Source organism: Aotus nancymaae, unplaced genomic scaffold (genome assembly GCF_030222135.1).
Source record: "Aotus nancymaae isolate 86718 unplaced genomic scaffold, 86718_ANA_hifiasm-v0.15.2.pri h1tg000029l, whole genome shotgun sequence".
Classification (NCBI taxonomy): Eukaryota; Metazoa; Chordata; class Mammalia; order Primates; family Aotidae; genus Aotus; species Aotus nancymaae.
Window position 1 is genome coordinate 11364734 of NW_026988442.1, and position 18681 is coordinate 11383414.

Here is an 18681-nt window from a genome sequence, read left to right on the forward strand (position 1 = left end):
TGTACAATACAATAAGCACTAGCCACATTTAGCTATATAAATTTAAAGCTAGGTTGAATCAAATTAAAACTTCAGGTCGTCATTCACACTGGGCACATTTCAAGTGCTGAGTAGCGCATGTGGCAGTAGCTACCATATTACACAACACAGATAGGAGACATTTCCATCATGGCATAATGTTCTATTGGCAGTGCTGGTCTAGAAGAAAACAGAAATCAAGTGGACAGGATGAATATTCTTTGATTTATATCCTCTGGGACCAGCTATCGGTCAGCAGGCTAGGAGCTATTTGCAAAGTTTAGATTATTACCACCTACTGGTCCATCTTGTTCTTCCTAACGTGCATGCACCTGCACGCGTGCACACACATACACACACACACACTTTTCTTGTTTATTTACTTGTTTCTAAATATAACTAGGTGGAACTATCAGACAGAAACAGGATACTGCCAAGAAGGGTTTAATAGAACTGTGGGATCCCAGGATGTTGAGACTCCAGGTTGGAAGAGAGGTGTCAGACTGCAGAAGTTGATTCCAGGCTTGTATTTGTGTTGGGTAATTTTGGTTTTACAGGTACATACCTGGGATCCACACAGCACTTAGCCTCAGTGTTGCATAATATATAGTATACTTCACTTTCTTTACACATTGTTCTGCACCTGCCTGACTTACCCCAACACTTCATGACTGAAAACAAAAAGGAAGAAGACAGCAGGGTCAGTTTTGAAAGAAAGTAGAAGGGTGGGAGAGGGAGAGGCTAAAGCCCAGTAGAGGAGTAGGAGGGAAAGGAGGAGATCTGTGAGGAAGACGCCCTTACACAGGATCCCCTAAGTTTAAGGGAGATTATAGACCACTATGCTTTCTTCTTCCACTTGTGACCCTGTTAGGACCCCCAGAACCTCCCCCCAGCTCAGTGGCATGGGACCTACTGGGTAGCTTCCCCTCCTTGGCCAGCTCTTTGGAAAAGGGAAGAGGACCCTCTCTCCAGGGTTTCATCTCCCCCATATTATAATGTACCCAGGTGCCTAGTAGCAATTAGCCACCTTTTCTCGATATGCTTCAGTACCCCCTCTGACCATATCAATAAAAGGTGACAGGAATATGAAATAAATAAATGAGAACATCTATAAGGCTTCTGCGGCATCTGCAAAACTCGCAAGGATATTATACTGCCTTCTTCACAACATCCTGGGACTTTTCTCTAGGGAATTAGGAACAGCCACTCTGGGGAATCTACAACCTAAGATAACCCACATAATTTGGGGCTGCATAAAAAAGTGGAATCAGAATCCTCACACAATCAGAAATTTGAGAACCATTTTCCTAGAGGCAACGATAGCTCAAAATTCAAATCCTTGCAAGCAATTTTTTGAAAAAGTCCCCATTTTCTCTATACTCCATACCCAGTGTCTCTCTTTACACTCTATCCCACCTCAGGTCATCATGTTCAACTTCTCCAGAGCCAACCAGAGATAAGGTTGGAGTGGTCAAGTAATGGGCACTGGGCAGACCAGTTGGTACCAGAGAACTCAAACTTGCTCATGACTAGAGAGACTACCTAAAGGCCTCAATGAACTCTACCAGGCCATTCTCCCAGCCCAACCTGACAGAGCCCACAGAGTTCTCTGAACATGCATCAGGTTCCCTGACTCCCATCCCCTTCTGGATATCCTGTTTACCTGGGGTGACCTGGGCCAGGAGCAGGGTAACAGTGAAAACCAGAAGAAGCAGCTTCACGAATGACGAGTGATTAGAGAGGGAAAGGAGGCTTCTCAACTGGAAAAACAGAGGACTCCATTCTGGGCAATCCAGACTGGTATTTAGTGCCCTGAGGAGCATGGCAGAGCCATGATCAGTCAACCAGAAAGAGAACAGTCATTTGAGATCAGAGAGGCAGGCAAGGAAGGTATCAACCACACTGAATGAGGAGGCTGGGAGGGGGGAAGGGAGGTTAACGAAGAGAAGACAGAGTCTTGCCTTTGGATAATTTTATAATGCACCTGGAGAACCAAGAAGGGGGAAAGTATTTTGATCACTAATTTATTTTTTATTAATGAGAAAAAAGACCCAAAAAACCAGATGAGACAGAAAGGAGTGATACTTCTGTGCACTTTGGGTTCTTCCCAGCAACAAGGACATCTTAGGATGCCCCATGTGTTGGTGATTCTTTATAAAAATACCAAATAATGAAGTGCAGAGCAGGGGAAAACGCCTTAATGTCTCCACGGCCATCACCACTGGAAACTAGAATGTCAGTATTCACGGAGTGGAATGAGCAGGAAAGCCACAGCCCTCACTTTTAACAGAACGTGTTTAATAGGAACAAATAGCACCCTCATAGGAAGCAAAAGAAAAGCCATTTATTATTGTTGTGGTCTTTCTTTGTTATTATTGTTTATTTTTTTGAGACAGAGTCTTGCTCTGTCACCCAGGCTGGAGTGCAGTGGCACAATCATAGCTCACTGCAACCTCGAACTCTTGGTCTCAAGCGATTATCCCGCCTTGGCCTCCCAAAATGCTGGGATTATAGGCATGACCCATCATGCCCAGCCTGGTCCTTCATATAAGAAATGGTGGATTGCATTCTTGGCCCTACTTCATCCCCCCTACTTGAATTCACACATTTGTCAAGGACTAATCCTAGAGGAGAACTCTATGTCGTTGTCCCTTCACTTTGGTCTTGGCATGTGATTTGCTTTGGCCAGTGATATATGGGCAGAAGTGACAGTGTGCCAGTCCTGAGCCTAGGTTTTAAGAGATGATGAATGTTTTCATCTGCCCTTTTGTGCCTCTGCCGTCACTATGAGAAGAACGTGCCCCAGTGGTCCAAGGAGGATGAGAGCTATGTGGGGCAGAGCTACTCCAAGTGACTCACAAATCTACAGTGAGAAATAGAGCTGCACGAGGCACTCTAGCCTCAAGCAGAGCAATCTAGCCAAATATAAAAGACTGCTGTTTGAAGCCACTGAGTTTTGGCGTGGAACGTTACATAGTAATGGCTAACTTATGCATAAGACCAGCAGATAGATCAGGAAAGGGCCAAGTGCTTTTTAGTACAATGATGGTAAGATCTATCTTTCTTTTTCAGAAAACTCTGAACCTGTTCCCTGCCTGGCCATTGACTCTTGCTTTGACTCATAAACCGTAAGTGACCCTAGTTGAAGAGTTTGCCCAGCACCCTTCTACTCCCCTCTCAGTCAGATTTCTTCCACCCACTTCTGGTTAGTTCCCTGCTGGGAGCACTGCAGCAGGAAAGGAAATATATTTACATGTCACTTCTTAGTAATCTTTGCTGGTAGTGGGCAAAGAAGATGAAACTTCAGGCCCAAATAAGGATTGGAGATTTTCTGGGGTTGTATTATATTCCAACTCTCTGGCTCCTGGTGCTATGTGTAATTAGCAATGGTAATGAATATGTTGGGCTTTTTTCTTTGATTTATTTGACGTGATGTTTGACAATCTATCACTAGGGGTAATGTGGGGTAATGGAAAGAACATAAGCTTTGCAGCCAGACAAATCTGGGTTCAAATCCTCACTTTGCCACATATTAGCCACGTGACTTTGAACAAGTTAATTAATGTCTCTGAACTTCAGTTTAATTGTCTCTAATATGGAGGTGACACTACCGACAGTGGAGGTTTGCTGTGAAGGGGTCGAGTACACTTGTTTGAAGACTAAACTAGGTAATACTTAATAAAGCTCACAGAACGGTGCCTGGTGTAGGGGAAAGCCGCTGATAACTCTGATAATCAGAAAGCCTCTGATAAGTTATCGCTATTTACTACAAGTTCACACCTTCCTTGACTTCTTGGAACATTTGGCTATTGACCTCTTTCCTTCTTGAAGCTCTCCTGGCTTTTCATTGTCAACATAATCAAAGTTCAATGCAAGCGACACGAGGATGGGCAGTAGCTCAGAGATCTCTCCGCTTACTGTGATTTTCAAGTTTGAAAATTTCAAAACTTAGTATTTCAAGTCTAAGACCCAGAGAGCTCACCCAGAGTCCAGGCTCAAGGACAGCTCTCCCTTGTGTCCAGAGTGTATTCAATGTAACTGTTTAGGCACTGGAGAAAGATAAAAGGATAAATGCCTGGGCTTTCTTTTTTTTTTTTTTTTGAATTTTATTTATTTATTTATTTATTTTTGAGACAGAGTTTCGCTCTTGTTACCCAGGCTGGAGTGCAATGGCGCGATCTCAGCTCACCGCAACCTCCGCCTCCCGGGTTCAGGCAATTCTCCTGCCTCAGCCTCCTGAGTAGCTGGGATTACAGGCACGCGCCACCATGCCCAGCTAATTTTTTGTATTTTTAGTAGAGACGAGGTTTCACCATGTTGACCAGGATGGTCTCGATCTCCTGACCTCGTGATCCACCCGCCTCGGCCTCCCAAAGTGCTGGGATTACAGGCGTGAGCCACCACGCCCGGCCCCAAATGCCCAGCTTTTTATCAGAACATGTTTCCAAGCTTATCCCTTTTCCTTGCTCTCCTTGTCCCTCCCAGGATCTCTTCACTGGCCTCTTATCTTTACTGTTGCCAAACCTTTCCAAAAGCTGCTCTTTCCTCACTCGTTCATTTGTCTTCTTGTCCAGGAACCAGCCACTGCTCTCTTCATGCCAGATCAGCTTCTCATCCCTCCTCAAGGGCCTTTCTCTAACTACCCCACATCCAAAGCTACCCAGACCATTTTAAGTTGCCTGTGAACTAAGGACTAAGGTTCTGGGAGGTGAGGGCAGAAATGTTCAGGAAGATTTCTGTCCCTAACATGCTTACCACTTATTGAGGAAAATGGGAAACAAGTATTTTTAAATGAGCATCATATCCCTCAAAAGCACACACAAGAAATGTCTTCTAAACAAATCCAATCTTGATTAAGTACTATTATGTAGAGAGCACTCTCCCGAGCACCAGGAATTCAGAGCAGTAAGGATATTGTCCTCTAACAGCCAGCTCTGTTAGGATAAACTAGCGCATGCCACAGTAACCAAAAAAAGAAGAAGAATCTTGGTGGCTTCTAAGAGCAAAGGTCTGTTTGTCTATTTCCCACACACGCTGCATATCCACTGAAGGCTGGCTGGGAACACTGCCCCATACCTCAGTGTGGAACCCAGGCTGCCTGAGTAGCCACTCATTGGGTGTTAATCACCATGGCAGAGGGAAAGAGAGCTCTAGAGGTCTTGAACTGGCCATTATATGCCCTGACCTTGGAAGTAAAATGTGACCACCTCATAACTCACTGGCTACAACAGTGACATGGCACCAGTCAACCACAAGAGGGCCAAAAGGACAATCCTGCAATAGGCTTAGAATTCGGAAAGCCGGAATTACTGAAACAACAAGACAGTCGTGGGCGAGGCTGTGGAGAAAATGGAACCCTTGCACACGTTGGGTGGGAATGTAAAATGGTGTGGCCACTATGGAAAATGGTACAGAGGTTCTTCAAAAAATGAAAGATAGAACTACTGTATGACCCAGTCATTCCATGTCTGGATATATATCCAAATAAACTGAATCAGTATCTCAAAGAGATATCTGCACACCCGCGTTCATTGGCATTATCGACCATAGCCAAGATGTGGAGACAAGCTAAATGTCCATCGACAGATGAATGGATAAAGCAAATGTGGTATATATACACAGTGGAATACCGTTCAGTCTTTAAAAATACGGGAATCCTGCAATACGCGATGACATGAATGAGCCTTGAGGGCACCGTGCTAAGTGAAGTAAACCAGTCACAGAAAGACAAATGCTGCAGGATTCCAGTCACGTGAGGTGTATGTCAGCAAAGAGTGGCATGATGCTTGTCAGGAGCTGGAGAGTAAGGGATGTGAGGAATTACTAATGAATGGGCAGAAAGTTTCTGTTAAACAAGATGAGTAAGTTCTAGAGGCCAGGTGCAGTAGCTCACACCTGTAATTCCAGCACTTTGGGAGGCTAAGGCAGGAGGATTCCTTGAGCTCAGGAGTTCAAGACCAGCCTAAGCAACATAGCAAGACCTTGTCTCTATTAAGAATAAAAAATTAGCTGGGCATGGTGGCATGCCCCTGTAGTCCCAGCTACTCAGGGATGGTGGGGAGGTGGAGGCTGCAGTGAGCCATGATTGCACCACTTCACTCCAGCTTGGATGACAGAGTAAGACCCTGTCTCAAAAAAAATTTTTTTTTAATTAAAGTTTTAGAAATCTGTTGTACTATATTGTACCTAGAGTCAATACTAATGTATTGAACACAAAAAATTGTTAAAACAGATCTCAACATGCTATGTGTTCTTACCACAATAAAATAAAATCTTTGAAAAACTCAGAAATCCAGAATATTTTATGAACAGTCTTTTTTTCTTTTCTTGGAGACAGAGTTTCACTCTATCCCCCAGGCTAGAGTGCAGTGGCACGATCTCGGCTCACCGTAACCTCTGCCTTCCTGGTACAAGCAATTCTCATGCCTCAGCCTCCCAAATAGCTGGAATTTGAGGCACCTGCCACCACACCTGGCTAATTTTTGTATTTTTAGTAGACAGGGTTTCACCATGTTGGCCAGGCTGGTCTCGAACTCCTGACCTCAGGTGATCCACCTGCCTTGGCCTCCCAAAGTGCTGGGATTACAGGTGTGAGCCATCGTGCCAGCGATGAACATTCTTAATGACTACCAAATATATCATCACAGTGGTCAGGCAGAATGGCCACATGCATAAAAATGCTGCAAAGTAGGCTGTGTCTAATCAAAATAAATAAATTTATATATTTATTATATAAATTAACAAATTTATATAATAGAATTTATTAATTTATTGATTTATTATATGAGTAAATTAATTTATATAATTAATAAATTATATAAATTTATGTTTATATAAATATAACCTCCACCTCCGGGGTTCAAGCAATACATACAGTAGAACAGAGCATGGGAACAACCACCCAAAGGCTAAGGCATTCAGGGAGAGGTTCATGGAGGACGTTCTCCAAGGCTTGAAGAAGAATAGATTTCAGAGAAATGGTGGAGACAGAAAGTGTGTAAAAGAGTACTCAGGCAAGGGAGCACTGTGAACTGAGGAGTGGTGGCAGGAACACCTGCAAGCCATCTGGAAATAATGAAGATACCGCCTGGCTGCAGCTGCAGGTTACTGCACCATATAATGTGAGAAAATTGCATAGAGATAAGATTTTTAAAGTTTTTTGAATGCAAATGTAAGAAACTTAGACTTGGTTTTCAGGTCAAAATCAGGGAACTGAGGGAGGCTGAAAAGGCAGAGATCTGCACTCTTCTTCCCACTTTGTTTTTTTGAGACAGAGCCTCACTCTGTCGTGCAGGCTGGAGTTCAGTGGCACGATCTCGGCTCACTGCAACCTCCACCTCCGGGATTCAAGCAGTTCTGCCTCAGCCTCCCAAGTAGCTGGGACTACAGACGTGCGCCACCATGCCCAGATAATTTTTGTATTTTTAGTAGAAACGGGGTTCCACCATGTTGGCCAGCCTGTCCTTGAATTCCTGACCTCAAGTGATTCGCCTGTCTCAGCCTCCCACAGTGCTGGGATTACAGGCATGAACCACCATGCCTGGCCTTCCTCCCACTTTAAACTAAGCAGCTCCATTTTTATCTGCTTGATACATTGAGTTGCATGTAAGTTTTTGGTTTTAAAAAGTTTTCTGCTTCTTTAAAAAATGATATTTGAAAAACTCTGGTTTTGGAAATACAGAGCCATTTTTTCTTTTGAGCTTTTGAGCATAGATTCTTAGAATTCCGACCTGAGAAGTTGTTGTATCTGATATGTATCAAAAGCAAGAACACCCTCTAAACAACCCTTGCCTTCTCTCTTAACACTCTTCCAGCAATGGAAAAATCAATACATGTCAAGATAGTGCATTCCATCACTGGACCCCTCTAATTTTTAGCAATCAGAATTTACTTTTCTGTAACTTCTACCTATTATTCCTAATTCTGACCTTTAACAGTTCCAGAGAATAAGTCCAAAAACAACTCCATGTCAAATGCTTGAAGACAGCTATCATGGGTCTATTTGTTTTTTTTTTTCCTAGGCTAATCATCCCAAGTTTCCTCTCCCCACAAAGTAGAGCGGCATATTCTTATACTGGAGAGGCCTCTCAGAGAGAGACTCTTATCTGAGTCCTCTCCCTTTCTTAAAGCAGTGAGACTGATCTCAAGTAAAAACCTGAAAGGGAGTATTTTAAGAAGCATAAGGCCCAGTAGCTTGTCTACATAGGCCTCCCTTCACATTAGAAAAGAAAGAAGGTCAGGCATGGTGGCTCACACCTGTAATCCCAGCACTTTGGGAGGCCAAAGGGGGCGGATCAACTGAATTTGAGAGTTCGAGACCAGCCTGACCAACATGGAGAAACACCATCTCTACTAAAAATACAAAATTAGCTGAGCGTGTTGCTGCATGCCTGTAATCCCAGCTACTCGGGAGGCTGAGGCAGGAGAATTGCTTGAACCTGGGAGACCGAGGTTGCAGTGAGCCGAGATCACACCACCACACTCCAGCCTGGGCAACAAGAGTGAAACTCCGTCTCAAAAAGAAAAAAAAAAAAAATTGATTTAGTAATCCTACATGAAATTTAGGCACCTCAACATGAAACATCAAAACCCTACAGAGACCTTAAGAGCTTTCTTATTTTCTTATTTCTCTCCCTTTCAGAGAGAAATAACACGTCAGAAACAAAGAGAAGAATCAGAATGGCTTCAGATTTCTCCACAGTAAAGCGGTAGGAGGCAGGACTCAACTCCAGATAGAAGACTGACTGAAACAGGCAAGAGGCACCAAAAGCACCTTTTCATAAGACTCGCCCACCAATGTCAGGACAGTTTACCATTGCCATGGCAACACCTGGAAATTATCACCCCTTTTCTAGAAATTTCTAAATAATCAACTTCTTAATTTCCATGGAATTAAAAATGGATATAAATATGACTGCAGAAGTGCGCCTGAGCTGCTACTCTCAACACACTGCCTGTGGGGTAACCGTGTTCTGCAGGAGCAGACACAGAGCTGTAACACTGCCACCGTCTCAGTAAAGCTGGTTTCTTCTACCCCCGCTCACTCTTGAATTCTTTTCTAAGAATTTGCCCCGCACGGGTAACACTAGATATTGGAAAAGACAATGAGGCAATGCCTTCGACAGTCTAAAGTAATTTCCAATGCGGAGTGACCAGCCAAACCACTAACCAAGTATGAGGATAGTACATTGAAGTCAGACATTTTCAGGAAGCTATCAGGAGGCGCTCTGTCCAAATAAGAGTATATCAAGAAAGACCCAGGATCCAGAAAGCAAGACATTGATCTCAGGAGAAAGTCAAAAAGAATCCACAGGATGATATAAATAGAGATCCAGGATAATATCAGGTCTCCAGGTGTAATGTCAACCAGTTCAGAGGGAAGCAGTTCTGAATGCCCAAGGAGAGACGTCTCCAGGAAAACAAAATTGAAAAAATGCCTAAAGATTCTGAACATATTCAAAGAAGATGGCAGACAGCTAAATCCTCATTTCCCTTGGCAGAAATCCAATGGAAGATGCCTAACACTGAAAAATTAATAAGTAACCATATAAGCATATTAGTAAATAATGATGGAAGAGATGGAAGTGAAATCAAAAGAAACAACCAAAAGATGTGAAAGTAGTTTGAAAAGCAAGAAATGAAGAAAGGGAGACAGAGGACTCCTACATTTTATTATAGTCTTATATAATACTATACTATTACATACTATTATAGTCTCTTATTCAAAGTTGTTTTTTTTTTTTTTTTTTTTTTTTAGACAGAGTCTCACTCTGTCACCTAGGCTGGAGTGCAGTGGCATGATCTTGGCTCACTGCAACCTCCACCTCCCAGGTTCAAGTGATTCTCCTGTCTTCACCTCTTGAGTAGCTGGGATTACAGGCTCCCGCCACCACTCCTGGCTATTTATTGTATTTTTAGTAGAGACAGAGTTTCACCATGTTGGTCAGGCTGGTCTCGATCTCCTGACCTCAGGTGATCTGACCGCCTCGGCCTCCCAAAGTACAGAGATTACAGGTATAAGCCACCGTGCCTGCCCTCAAAGTTGATTTTTAAAACTATGTTGTATGTATGGTTTTGATAAACATTTAAACTAAATAGGAAAATCAAAATAACAAATATAGCGAGAAAGTAATGGGGTAAGAATTAGACCTGTGGATAAAGTTAATTTTCCTGCTTAACTGTTCAACTTCTATAACAATCCCAGAAATTAAGACCCCTTTGCAACACTGTCCACTCCCAGATTTTCATTTAAGAAATTCAAATAAATTCAACAGATGTTTTCATTTATATTAGCAATGGTGTAGGAGCAAGGAGCTATTTGCAAGTTTATACCCTTTACCCTCTCCTTTGAGTCATGCACACTAGCATTTAATTCCAGTACTTCCTCATGTTAGTTATGTGGGTATCATAGCATTGGGTAAATGACTTCACCAATCTGAGCTTCAGTTTCCCCACTTATAAATAAGTGATGACAATAACTACTTGTTGGGTTGATTGAAAGGATTAGATGAATAATGAACTATCTTTAAAAGATATTTAAAAACAGTCCGGGCAGGGTGGCTCACACCTGTAATCCCAGCACTTTGGGAGGCTGACGTGGGTGGATCACCTGAGGTCAGGAGCCCAAGGCCAGCCTGGCCAACATGGTGAAACCCCGTCTCTACTAAAAAAAAAAAAAATACAAAATAATTGGCGGGGCGTCATGATGAGTGCCTGTAATCCCATCTACTTGGGAGGCTGAGACAGGAGAATCACTTGAACCTGGGAGGCAGAGGTTGCAGTGAGCCAAGATCTCACCATTGCATTCCAGCCTAGGTGACAAGTGAAACTCCGTAAAAAAAAAAAAAAATTTAAAAACAATCCCACTTACAATAGCATCAAAAAAAATTAGGAATTTAGTAAAGTTGCAGGGATAGTAATAAAAACAGCGTGGTACAGGCATAAAAACAGACACACAGACCAATGGAACTGAATGGAGAGTCCAGAGATAAATCCATGCATTTACAGTCAATTGATTTTCGACAATGGTGCCAAGAGCACACAAAAGGGAAAGGATGGTCTCTTCAATAAAAGGTATTGCAACAACTGGATATCCACATGCAGAAGAATAAAATTAGACCCTTATCTTGCCTCATATACAAAAATCAACTCAAAATGGATTTAAGACTTAAACACACGAACTGAAACAGTGAAACTACTAGGAGAAAACAGTGAGAAAAATCTCCATGACATTCATCTGAGCAATGATATTTTGGATATGACCCCAACAGCACAAGCCACAAAAGCAAAAATAGTCAAATGGGATTACATCAAACTAAAAAGCTTCTGCACAGCTAAGGAAATCCACAGAGAGAGGAGACAACCTACAGAATGGAAGAAAATATTTGCAAGCCAAACATCCAATAAGACATTAATACCCAACATATATAAGGAAACTCATATTAGAAAATAAATAACTTAGAAAAGATTTAGATTTTTTAGAAATAATTAGAAAATAATTAGAATAATTATTAGAAAATAAATAACTTGATTTTAAAATAGGCAAAGGACCTGGATAGACATTTCTTAAAAGAAGGCTTATGAATGGACCACAGGGTTTATAAAAAAAATCATAAACATCACAAATCATCAGGGAAATGCAAGTTAAAGCCGTGAGCTATCACTTTACACCTGCTAGAATGGCTATTAACAAAAGGATGAAAGATAACAAGTGTTGGCGAGGATATAAAGAAAAAAGAACACTGGCATACTGTTGGTAGGAATGTAAATTAGTACAGCCATTATGGAAAACCATATGAGTGTTTCTCAAAAAACTAAAAAACATAATTACCATAAGAATCCTGGGTTGACATGGTGAGACTCTGTGTTCCCATCCAAATGTCATCTTGAATTGTAATCCCCACATGTTAAGAGAAGGACTTGGTGGGAGGTGATTGGATTATGGTTTCCCCCATGCTCTTCTTATGATAGTGAGTTTGAATAAGATCTCATGGTTTTTAAAAGTGTTTGGCAGTTTCCCTCCGCCCCAGTGCGCTCTCTCTCTCACCTGCTGCCATGTAAGATGTGCCTTGCTTCCCCTTCACCTCCCACCATGATTATAAGTTTCCTGAGGCCTCCCCAGCCATGAAGAACTGTGATTCAATTAAACCTCTTTAGTTTATAAATTACTGAGTCTCAGGTATTTCTTTGTAGCACTGTGAGATCAGACAAACACATGGGTAGACATCCAAAGGAGATGAATTCAGTATGTTGAAGAGATACTTGCACTCTTATGCTCATTGCCTCATTATTCATACTAGCCAAGTTATGGAATCGACCTAAACCCCTGTTTATGGATGGATGGATAAAGTAAATGTAGTATTAAAAAAAAAGAAAAGAAAATATAGTATATTATACTATGAAGTATTATTCAGCCATAAAAATGAAGAAAATCCTGCCATTTGTGACAACACAGATGAACCTGGAGGACATTACCTTAAGGGAAATAAGCCAATTACCAAACAACAAATACTGCATGATCTCACTTATATGTGGAATCTAAAAATGTTGAATTTGCAGAAGCAAAGAATAAAATGCTGGTTTCCAGGGCCTGAGAGATGGAGGAAATGGGCAGATGTTGGTCAAAGGATACAAACTTTCAGTTATAAGATGAGTAAGTGCTGGAGATCAACTGTTAAGCTTGTTGATCACCTGGGATCACTTGTGCTGCTATAACAAAACACCTGAGGCTGAATGATTTATAAAGAAGAGAAATTTATTTCTCATGGTTCTGGAGACTGGGAAGTCCTAGATCAAGGCTGGTGAGGGCCCAGTTTCTCTGGTTCCAAGATGGATCCTTGTTGCTGCATCTCCCAGAGGGTAGGAACGCTGTGTCCTCACATGGGGGAAGGGACACACTGGGTGAAAAGGGGTAAACTGCTTCTGTCAAGTCCTTTTATAAGGTCACCTAATCCCTTTCATGAGGGTGAAGCCCTCATGACCCAATCACCTCCTAAAGGTCACACCTCTTAATACTGTTGCATTGGGCATTGTGTTTCAGTATGAATTTTGGAGGGAACAAAAACATCCAAATCACAGCAGCGACTACAGTTAACAATACTATACTAGCCGGGCGCGGTGGCTCACGCCTGTAATCCCAGAACTTTGCGGGAGGACGAGGTAGGTGGATCACCTGAGGTTGGGAGTTTGAGACCTGCCTGACCAATATGGAGAAACTCCATCTCTACTAAAAATACAAAATTAGCCAGGTGTGGTGGCACATGCCTGTAATCCCAGCTACTCCGGAGGCTGAGGCAGGAGAATTGCTTGAACCGGGAGATGAAGGTTGTGGTAAGCTGAGATCGTGCCATTGCACTCCAGCCTGGGCAACAAGAGTGAAACTCTGTCAAAAAAAAGAAAGAAAAACTATATTGTATACTTGTGAGTTGCTAAGAGAGTAGATCTTAAGTGTTTCACTACATCGTAAAAAAAATTGGTAACCGTGTGAAGTGCTGGATGTATTAATTAACACTTGACTGTGGCAATCATTTCATAATGTATATGCATATCAAATCATCATGTTGCATACCTTAAATATACATAATTTGTATTTGTCAGTTATACCTTAATAAAGCTGTAAAAATAATTAAGGAATAGATGAGATTTCCTTTTTCATAAAAAAGGAAAAGTTCTTCGTGTGGTGGCTCCTGCCTATAATCCTAGCACTTTGGGAGACTGAGGCAAGAGGAAAGCTTGAGGCCAGAAGTTTGAGACCAGCCTGTGCAACAAAGCCAGATCTCATATCTACAAAAAAAAAAATAGAATTAGCTAGTCATTAGTCCCAGTTACTCAGGAGGCTGAGGCAGGAGAGCTGTTGAGCCCAGGAGTTCAAGGCTGCAGTGATTCATAATTATGCTACTGCACTCCAGCCTGGTGACAGAGCAAGACTCCATGTCTAAAACAAAAATAAATAAATAAGAAGGAAAAGGATCCAAAATGCCTAGCACATAGTAGGTCCAGTTTCCTCTTATATATATACAACTTTACCCACACCTTCTCTGCTTGAGCTTGATTAGGTATACTAAGAGACAAACATAGAAGTCAGCCAAAGATGTTTTAATAAAGCTCAGGAATCCACTGACATCAGGCTCAGGGCAAGTTTATCTTCATTTTTGCGGCCTCAGACTTTAAAGCACTAATTCATTGTAAGATGGGGTAAATGTGGCTGGTCCTTGGGCTCCAAACAGCACAATTTACCACTCTCGCAAAAAACATAGACCCTTTCATTCTTCAGGCATTTGTCACGGCAGAAGCCACGAAAATTCCAGCATTTTTCAATGGTGCCTATTACAAAAAGAAAAAAGAAAGGAGCTGATCTGAATCATGAAGGGAAATTAGTCCTGGATTGAGAAGACTAACAGAGGGCCAGACAGAAGAAGGGGGAATCCCCTCTAGATATCCAGGGTAGTGATATAGTCTAACACCGTACTGAAACCCAGGAAATAGCCAGTGGAACCCATGAGCCCTTTCTAAAGAATCTACTAGTAAAAGAGCTGTAGATAAGCAAATGAGAGGAGCGTTGACACAGAACTGAATATTAAATATAAAGATACCTATAGACCAAAATGAGGATTTTAAAAGAAGGAGTAAAGTACATAATGGCTATATGTTCTGACAAATATAGATACAATACACCATAAAAATGAGAGAATAATGGTGAGAGCACATGCAGACAGCTTAACTAGTTTGAGTAATCATGACATTATCATAGCACTGATATTATTTTACTAAGACTATTGTATATGTAATGAGAGATCAATCAAATGAGTCATCACGGCATATTCTAATTCTATTATCCCCGGTGACCTTGAGAACCAGAATTGTCAGTATAAAAAAGAAAATACTGAATTTGAGTTCTGAATTTGAATTGAAAATGCCAATATAAACTCACAAGTATTTTATATTTAAATAGATAAAATAGATAGATGATTGACAGATGGATAGATAGATAAAATTTTTTCCAGCTCTGGTCACTAAGAAAGCCTAGAAACAATGACTAGAAGAAATTAGCATCCCTACTACCCATATTGTAATCTTAAAATATTATCTCCCAGTAAACTTTTTTTTAAAAAAACAGGACTTCTTGGAGACATGGTGGATGCCACTTATGGGCAGTAAATTACAAGATGATCTTGAAACATCCTGTCATACCAGATACCAAGAAAGCCATCAAAGACCAATAGGGATATATCTAAAAGACTTCCAAGCCAAATTGAAGAGACTCCTATTGGCCAAGAATAGGACAATTTGTACTTCAATAGCGATAATAATTGCAATAGATTGAACTCATTGCTTAGAATCATCAGTTCAAAATAAATAATATTTAAGAAAAACTAATGGCTCAACCTCAGAGGCTGATGGAAAACTAACTCATTATCTCTCAAACTGATTAAGCAAAGATAAACTCAAGCATTCATCCCGTCTTCCTCTCTGAACTCTCTAAACCCCAAGGTAACCAAATGGATGACAGAAAGCATCTCTTTGATAAGGAGTTCAGCTAATAAATGAAGGTTCTTCCCAACATATCTGCATGGCTCTCCCCTCACTTCCTTCAAATCGTTGTTCGAATGTCACCTTCTCAGGGAGGCATTCCCTTGATGCCCCTTTTTTAAGTTGCAAACTCACGTCCCCTGATACTTGCTATCCCCTGCTTACTCTGCTCATTCCTTCCCCCAATAGCATCATAAGCTCCAAGAGGATGGTGATTTTGTTTGGTTGGCTGGTTGGTTGGTTAGTTGATTGATTTCATTGCTCTATCTCTAACACCTGTGCCTGGTACATGGCATACATTCAACAATATTTACTGAATGAACGAGTTATTTAACTAAGCAATGACATGTCCACTATCGCCTAAATCCAGCTGCCATTCTGAGAAGAAGGGGGGATGGTGAAAGTAGAAATGCTGAAAGACTGAACATTTTAAAGCAGAATGAGCTCATCTGAGAGGCTCTTTTAATCTAAAAAGATGAATAGAATTGTCTTCTGAAGCTGTGTACATCCCTGTGCCCTTTTCAACTCCCACTTTTTGTACCAGCAGGATGAGAGTTCCTGGAAACATTCAAATGAATTACAAAAAAAAGTCAAAAGCTACATTTGTTGTACATCAAAATTTCAGTGTCTTCAATGTTGATCCCTCAACCTAATTTATTATTTTAAATTGAGAAATGGATAAACTGAAACTCATAGGCACCAGGTAGTTTGCTGGGGGCATCACAGAACTTGAAAATGGTGAGGCAGTTTCTAAACCAGGATCTGGGGACTCTTTCCTCTTCCTCCAGACAATTACTATTTAACATTGCTCCCTGTCAGCCCATCCTCCCATGACCAAGACCCACTATCTACTCCCAGCCCCTTCCCTGAAGAGGTCTAGGTTACCTGAAATGACTTGGAAAAAGAGCAGCAGCACAGCCAAAGTTACCAAAAAAGTCTTCATGACTTCAAAGTAGCCCACAGAGTAGTCTCAGCTCAGGGGAAGTGGCAGGAAATGGAGGCAAGCTAGGACTCTCTGCTGCCTCTAATCAGCTGGGAATTGTGTCACTCACACGTGCCATTAGCTGCCCACGGGTACAGTTCGCTCTGGGACAGCCTGCCTTTTTCATGCTCAGTCACCGTCCCAACACCCCCACATCTACAGTGTGGACCCCACACCCCTGAGCTCACACACCTCCCTTTGTCCACCATCATCTTTTAGGGACCAGCAAGAATAAATCATACAACACCCAGAAGGATACTTTTTAAAATATATGTCAGCACTTGTTATAACCCAGCTTAAAAATCCTCCAAGACTCCATATCACAACTAGAAAAAAAAAATCCACAATCTTTAATGCCCTACAAAGCTCTATATTCTCTGGTTTAGAAATCCACCATTATCATAGTTCTACTGTAAATTAAGGAAGCTCCTTTTTTCAAATGCAACTCCCAGTTTGAGAGCTGTGGAGTAAAGAAAAAAGGACGCTCTTTCATATCTTAGGGAGAATGTATCTATTGGATTATTTCCAGTCTAAGAGAGGAAGCCTGAATGCCTAAAATGCTCAGTCTCAAGAAGGATTTTGGCACGGAAGGTGAGAGAGGACACATTGAAATATTCAGTTCCTTGTCCTGGCTGTGCCAGTGAGTGGCTGTGTGACCTGGGGAGAGTCACTTCCCCTCTCTGGGCTTCAATCTCACCAATGAGCAGATTGGAGTAGATGGGCTGTAGGGATCAACTCAATCCTCATATACTATGGTTCTTTGGGTGCTGAAAAGGCACGGAAAATTGAATGCCTAGAACTCTAGGTTTTCATCCCCAACCAGGGCAACACTCATTGGGTTTACACCTTAGGATTCTCAGGGCTGCCCTCATCAGATTCCAATTCTTTTTGCATGCTGGGGTCAGAGGCCGCTTCCTCTGATACCTACACCCAATATGCTATATGGTCCTTGCAAAACACAGTCCCTCTTGGGCCTGCTTCTTGTATAGTCAAAGCACAAAACCAAGTTGTAACTTGGTAGAGTCATTATGAAAACCAGGAGGGAAGGTATTAAAATTTTTTAAAAAAACAAACCAAGAGAGATCCAAGATGGCCAATTACTAGCAGCTCAGGATTGTAGCTCCCAATGAAAGCACAGAGAACGAGAGGACACCACACTTTCAGACGAATTTTTGTTGCTCACGGACCAGGAGATTCCCAGTGGAGAAGCCCCACGGGTCACCAACGCAACTCTTGTGGCTGGCGCGGCGGTTTTGCCGGCACCCCGGCGAGGCAGTTCCCAGTGCAGAGTAAACGGGACTGGGTCCCGTTTTGGTCGACATTTGGAGCTCCAGGAAGGCAGAGTCACCTATTTAGCTGATTGAAAAAAGGACTCAAGAAGGAAGCCAGACTGGAGATTCCCAAGCAGAAAAGCATTATGAATCTTAACACCGCTGTTTTAGCCGGTGCAGTGGGTTGCTCAGACTCTGGCGCTGGGAATCAACAAGTTAGACGTCCACTCAGAGACCTAATTTGAAAGTCGGTAATTACAAAGACAACAGGTGGATAAATTTACAATGATGGGAAGAAACCAGCGTAAAAAGGTTGAGAATACCCAAAATCAGAATGCCTCTCCCTCTACAGGGGATGACAGTTCCTCGTCAACAAGGGAACAAGGCCTAATGGAGAACAAGTGTGTTCCATTAACAGAATTAGGCTTCAGAAGGTGGATAATAAGAAACTTCTGTGAGTTAACAGAACATGTTCTAGCCCAATGTAAAGAAACTAAGAACCCCAAAAAAAGGTTTGACAAAATCCTAATGAGAATAGACAATTTAGAGAGGAATATGAGTGAATTAATGGAACTGAAGAATACAATACGAGAACTCCGCGAAGTATGCACAGGTTTTAACAGTCGAATTGATCAAGCAGAAGAAAGGATATCAGAGGTCGAAGACCAACTTAATGAAATGAAACGAGAAGACAAGATTAGAGAAGAAAGTGTAAAAAGGAATGAGCAAAGTCTCCAAAAAATATGGGACTATATGAAAAGACCTAATTTACGTTTCATAGGTGTACCTGAATGTCATGAAGAGAATGAATCCAAGCTGGAAAATATTCTTCAGGATATTATTCAGGAAAACTTTCCTAACCTAGTAAGGCAGGATAATACT

General features: G+C 41.7%; 1 protein-coding gene across 1 annotated transcript; it reads right to left on the reverse strand.

Moving 5' to 3' along the window:
* Positions 1-449: 449 nt before the first annotated feature.
* DEFB121 (defensin beta 121) lies at positions 450-4025 on the reverse strand. Its single transcript, XM_012454986.2, has 2 exons — positions 3799-4025; positions 450-689 (listed from the first exon to the last, which is right to left on the reverse strand). The coding sequence occupies exons 1-2, from the start codon at positions 3818-3820 to the stop codon at positions 517-519; spliced, it is 195 nt and encodes a 64-aa protein (XP_012310409.1). The 5' UTR covers positions 3821-4025; the 3' UTR covers positions 450-516.
* Between the last annotated feature and the right edge of the window lie 14656 nt (positions 4026-18681).